Source organism: Mus caroli, unplaced genomic scaffold (assembly GCF_900094665.2).
Source record: "Mus caroli unplaced genomic scaffold, CAROLI_EIJ_v1.1 scaffold_14744_1, whole genome shotgun sequence".
Taxonomy (NCBI): Eukaryota; Metazoa; Chordata; class Mammalia; order Rodentia; family Muridae; genus Mus; species Mus caroli.
This window is the reverse complement of record NW_018388737.1, coordinates 16,820-22,385: the sequence shown is the minus strand read 5'-3', so window position 1 is coordinate 22,385 and position 5,566 is coordinate 16,820. Positions and strand designations below refer to the sequence as shown.

Genomic DNA, 5,566 nt, shown 5'->3' with positions numbered 1-5,566 from the left:
AGCCATGTGAACTCTAGAGCTGGGATTGTCCATCACAAAAGAAGGACTCCATGGGCTCCTTCCAGATCCAACATCCAGGCAGCTCTAATTGTTGCTCCTCCCCCCTCCCCCAGCTCTAGGAGTGAAACCTGGTGACAACCTCTTACAAAGTCCTTACCAGGTCTTGATGACTCAAGTGACTGCCTGGACATTCTCCATCTCTTTCTCCACAGAGACAATGTCCGTGTTTGAGGATGTTACCCGGGCCCTGGCTAGACAGCTGAACCCTAGAGGGGATCTGACACCCCTAGACAGCCTCATTGACTTCAAACGATTCCATCTTTTCTGCCTGGTGCTGAGGAAGAGGAAGAGCACACTGTTCTGGGGAGCCCGCTATGTGCAAACCGACCACACTCTCCTGGATGTGCTGGAGCCGGGCAGCTCCCCCTCAGGTCAGCCTCTCACCCAAAGCTGGGTCTGAAGGATGCTGTGGGGCTAGGGCCAGCCATCCTGACCACAAGGAAGATTCTCAAACTCTCCCCACTGATATGGTTAGGTGTCACTAAGCAAAAAGTTCTCTCTGGGGGTGCTGATGAGTGGGGGTACCTCTCAGCTCAGCTGCTTCTGTCTTTTCCCTCCCACAGATCCGACAGACAGTGGCAACTTTAGCTTTAAGAATATGCTGGATCTCCAAGTAAATGGAGATGTGGAAGTGCCAAAGATGATGAAGGTAAAGGGGACTGCGGGTCTGTCACAAAGCAGCAAACTGGATGTGCAGACGCTCAGCGTGGCTCCCTCTTCTCTGGAGAACCTGAAGAAGGAGAGGTGAGAGAGGACAGGGCTGAGGGGCTGACAGGATCAATATTTGATAAGTGGAAGTTCATGAAAGTGAAAAGTTTCTGTAAGGTAAAGAATGCTGTCAATAGGACAAAAAGGCAGTGTACAGATTGGAAAGTATCTTCACCAACCTACATCTGACAGAGGGCTAATGCACTGAGTTTACAAAGAAACCAAGGAGTTAAAAATTAACATCCAAATTTTTAACATAATTAAAAAATGGGGTTCAGACCTAAACTGAGAATTCTCAGCAAGGGAATCTAGAAGAGCAGAGAAGCACTTAAGGAAATATTTGAGTCTTTAGTCATCAGTGAAAAGTCAGTCAAAACATCTCTGTAGTTCCATCCTGTACCTATCAGGATGGCTAAGATCAAACCTCACGAGATAGCACACGCTCACAAGGATTTAGAGCAAGGTGGGAGAATAAATTGTACAACCACTTTGGAAATCTATTCGGCAAATTCTCAAAAAACTGAGAGCAGTTCATGCAATTGGAAGCCAAGATAAGGCAGGAAGGCACAGAAGGACTGAAGATCCAGTGTGGTCCACCTTTAGGAGGGATCACCCAGTTTAGTGAGTGGAGGGTCACTGTGATTTCAGCAGAGTGAGATTCCGATGGGGTGATGAACACACAGACAGTGATTATGGTTCACCCTTTGAGACATTTGCAGTAGGTGAAGTAGAGAAATAGTGCAGTGACTTGAGGGAGAACTCAGGAACAAAAGCAGATTCTGTGAGGACAGAGATGTGTTTTCATACGGAAGGGGAGGAGGAAGTGGAGATGCCAGGTGATGAGCCTCCAGCTGTTTGCACAGTTTATCTCAGCACCCTGGGAGGTAGTTGGCATCATCTCTGTTTTATAGATGAGGCAACTCAGACTCAAAGCTTCTGCCCTGCCAGGAAGCAGAAGTCTGAGTTTGCACTGTGGCCCCATCTGAGTCCTCATGCCTTCCCTGGCACCGTACTGTCTAGGATTGACAGATTTAAAAAGAAGGCAATGAGGGGCATAGTGGTACTTGCCTTTAGTCCCAGTGCTTGAGAGACAAAGGCAGATGTATCTCTATGAGTTCAAGGCCAGCCCTGGGTGCACAGCCCAACCATGGCTGTACAGAGGGACCCTGTCTCAAAAATAAAATAATACAAACACAGGGGGTGACCCTGGTGAGGAAATGCTGAAGGTGGTGTCTTCCTGCTTCTCCTGCCTTAGGAAACTGTCAGCAGACCACTCGTTCCTGAAGGAGATGCGGGAACTCAAGAAGAACCTGTATGTAGTGACGGAGGTGGTGGAAGCCAAGCAGAAAGTCACTCTGGAGCAAACTGTCAACGCAAATGCCATCTTCTCTCTCCCCAGCTTTGCCCCACTGGGACTACAGGTTTGCTATACACAGACACAGATAGAAAGACACAAAGATGGAGAGAGACAGACCACACACACTGTCCTTTGCTCAGTGGTACACAGCAGGCCAGGTCTCCACAGGCCACAGATAACACAGAGCAAGTTCAGTGATACAGGATTTGTCCTCACCCCTGCCCTGCTCTCCTCTCTGGTATGGTGGTGCACACTAGTAATTCCAGCTCTCTGAAGGCAGAGGCAGGAGAGTCACGGGTTCAAGGTCAGTCTGGACTACCTGGTAAGATCCCAGGAAGAAGGCAGTTTCCTGCTTTCAGAATGTCCTTACTTATAGATGAGTCACACAGGTAAAGCCCAGTAGAAATAAGTGCATCTCTTATAATCTATACATACATCTAGTGAGTGTGTTCTAGAGGAATGGTACGGGACTGGGAGCCAGAGGAAGACTTCCCGAATGAGGTAAGAATGGGGGATTTGGTGTAGAGGAAGGAGGAACCTGGGATGTGGGGCAGCATGATCCACAGGCAGGTGCTAGAGAAGGACTGTCCAGTTCCTCTGCTGTCCAGTCCAGAGGCAGGGGGTGATCACTAGAAATGAATGGGAAGGGGGCTGGAGAGATGGCTTAGTGGTTAAGAGCACTGACCGCTCTATCAGAGGTCCTGAGTTCAATTCTCAGCAACCATATTGTAACTTACAACCATCGTAATGGGATCCAATGCCCTCTTCTGATGGGTCTGAAGACAAAGACAGTGTACATATTTATTTTGTATACATAAAATAAATAAATATATACATACATATACATACATACATACATACATACATACATACATGTACATGAAATGAATGGGAAGGCTTCAAGGGCCATAAATTCAGAGCACAGAGAAAGAAAACTGGAGATCCTACTGAAGGCTTTCCTACTGCTTGTGTCCTCAAAGACTGTCTGACCTAGCCCTGTATCTGCATCCTGCCCCTCCTGCTAATGGATCTCAGAGAACTCACAGACTCTCATTGTGTAATCCTAGGGATCCATGAAAGACAACAAGGCTGTAACTATCCCCAAGGGCTGCGTCCTGGCCTATCGAGTGAAACAACTGAAGGTCGATGGGGAAGATAAATGGGGTGAGCAGAGACTATCATGTGCTTACCTCAATATAAGGGATGGCTGCATCTGTGCAGTGGCATCCTGGGCCTCTCTTGGAGGGGATCAGGCGAAGGTGTGGGGAGCAGCATATTATATTGCCCATTGCTGGAGATAGAACCAAGGTTGCTCCAGGTGAAGGAGGAGACCTGAGATCCAGGTGTCTCTGGCACAGGATAAACTGTGGGGAGTGACCCAAAAGCCACATGAGCACAGCCTCAAAACTCAAGAAGACAAAGGAGGAGACAGATCCAAACACCACCACTGGATTGATGATTGGGGGGTAGCTATTGTAGGGGAGAGCTTACAACTTACAACAGTGAAGTTCAGATAAAGAATTAAATGGGAGCCCGGCGTGGTGGCACATGCCTTTAATCCCAGCACAGCACTTGGGAGACAGAGGCAGGAGGATTTCTGAGTTCGAGGCCAGCCTGGTCTACAGAGTGAGTTCCAGGACAACCAGGGCTACACAGAGAAACCCTGTTAAAAAAAAAAAAAAAAAAAAAAAAAAAAAAAAAAATTAAATGGGGCTGGGCGTGGTGGCGCACGCCTTTAATCCCAGTTCTAGGGAGGCAGAGGCAGGCAGATTTCTGAGTTTGAGGCCAGCCTGGTCTAAAGGGCATTTGAGGAGCTTGGGGTTTGAGGCTGAAGAAAGAAGGGTGTAGCAAGCTTGTAATGACTTCCTGATGCCTTCTCTTGTCCCCTATAGACGTTCCACACATTTTCACTGACAGCATGCAAACCTTTGGCCCCCGGATTGTGCCTCGAAGCTACCGCAAACCTGTCCAGAAGTTATGTGGTAAAGTCTCCCACTCTAAAATAGCAGTAGCTCCTATAATCTACCAACAAGAGCATCTTCTCCTGTTTCCTGAGTCCTCAGATAGATAGAGGTATGGGACATAAACACTGCCCAGAAGGAACAAAGAGACAGGGGCTGAAGCACAGCCAGAAACAGAGAGATTTGGGTGCTTTCCAAAGTTGTAAAGGGTGGGTGTGCTCACAGAATCTCCATGTTTTCATAATGCTACCATGAGGCTGTCTTAGCCATGGCTTTAGGGAAGGGCAGCAAGACGTTGTCCTCACAGGTGTCCTTTTTGTGTTTTCAGAAAAGCCAGGAGAAGGGAAGCTCATACCTAAGGGTTCCCTTTGACTTAAGTTCAGACCCTCAGCCTTCCTCCCTCCTCCATGGGACTGACCAGGAAGATAGTGGGACAGATCTCAGCAAACTCTGACCCTCAACTACAGCAGAACTTCCAATAAGAAGTTAGGATAAGAATAAGAAGTTCCAATAAAAACAATGGAATGGAGAGATTTATAGACAAGATGTGCAGGAAATCTGCTGCCCCAGACCTTTGCTGTCAGCGGCCTCAGTAGCTGTCACCTGTTCCCATGTATCTGCTGCCAGAACTGGGGCAGCTGGGGCTGAGTCACTCAGGCTGAGTGATACCAGTTCAGCCTGAGTACCCTTTTCTTGTTGTGTCAGTTCTATTTTTTTTTCTTTTTTAAGATTTATTTTATTTGACGGGCAGTGGTGGCACACACCTTTAATCCCAGCACTTGGGAGGCACAGGCAGGTGGGTTTCTAAGTTCGAGGCCAGCCTGGTCTACAGAATGAGTTCCATGACAGCCAGGGCTACACAGGGAAACCCCCGCTCTCAAAATACAAAAAAAAAAAAGAAAAAAGAAAAAAGAAAGAAACAAAGAAACAAAGAAAAAGAAAAAGAAGGAAAGAAACAAAGAAAAAGAAAAGAGTTATTTTTATTTATATAAGTACAGTGTAGTTATCTTCAGACACACCAGAAGAGTGCATCAGATCTCATTACAGATGACTATGAAAAACCATGTGATTTCTGAGAATTCACCTGGAAGAAACTCAGGACCTTTAGAAGAGAGTCAGTGCTCTTAACCACTGAGCCATCTCTCCAGTCCCCACCCTCTTTTAAGATTTATTTTCTTTTATTTTATTTTATGTGAGCACACTGTAGTTGTCTTCAGACACACCAGAAGAGTGCATCAGATCCCATTACAGATGGTTATGAGCCACCATGATGTTGTTGGGAATTGAACTTAGGACCTCTGGAAGAGCAGTCAGTGCTTTTAACTGCTGAACCATCTCTCCAGCCCCCATATTAATTCTGGTTCATTCCTGGCTCACAGGACTGGAGCAAGAGAATTCTGAAGACATCTGGGATCTCAGAGGGGCAGTGCTCTCTCATGCTTCCTAGCAATGACTGCCATTCTGAAGGATTTTTTTTTTT

The 5,566-nt window shown here is 46.9% G+C and overlaps 1 protein-coding gene across 1 annotated transcript in view; it reads left to right on the top strand.

Moving 5' to 3' along the window:
* Positions 1 to 217: 217 nt before the first annotated feature.
* The window catches only part of LOC110287762 (gasdermin-A3-like), a 9,288-nt gene continuing 3,939 nt past the window's right edge, over positions 218 to 5,566 (top strand). The window contains exons 1-6 of the mRNA XM_021154304.1: positions 218 to 431; positions 624 to 804; positions 2,024 to 2,189; positions 3,193 to 3,289; positions 4,018 to 4,060; positions 4,410 to 4,447. Of these exons, the coding sequence (XP_021009963.1) occupies positions 218 to 431; positions 624 to 804; positions 2,024 to 2,189; positions 3,193 to 3,289; positions 4,018 to 4,060; positions 4,410 to 4,447 (739 nt within the window). The remainder of the gene's footprint in view (positions 432 to 623; positions 805 to 2,023; positions 2,190 to 3,192; positions 3,290 to 4,017; positions 4,061 to 4,409; positions 4,448 to 5,566) is intronic.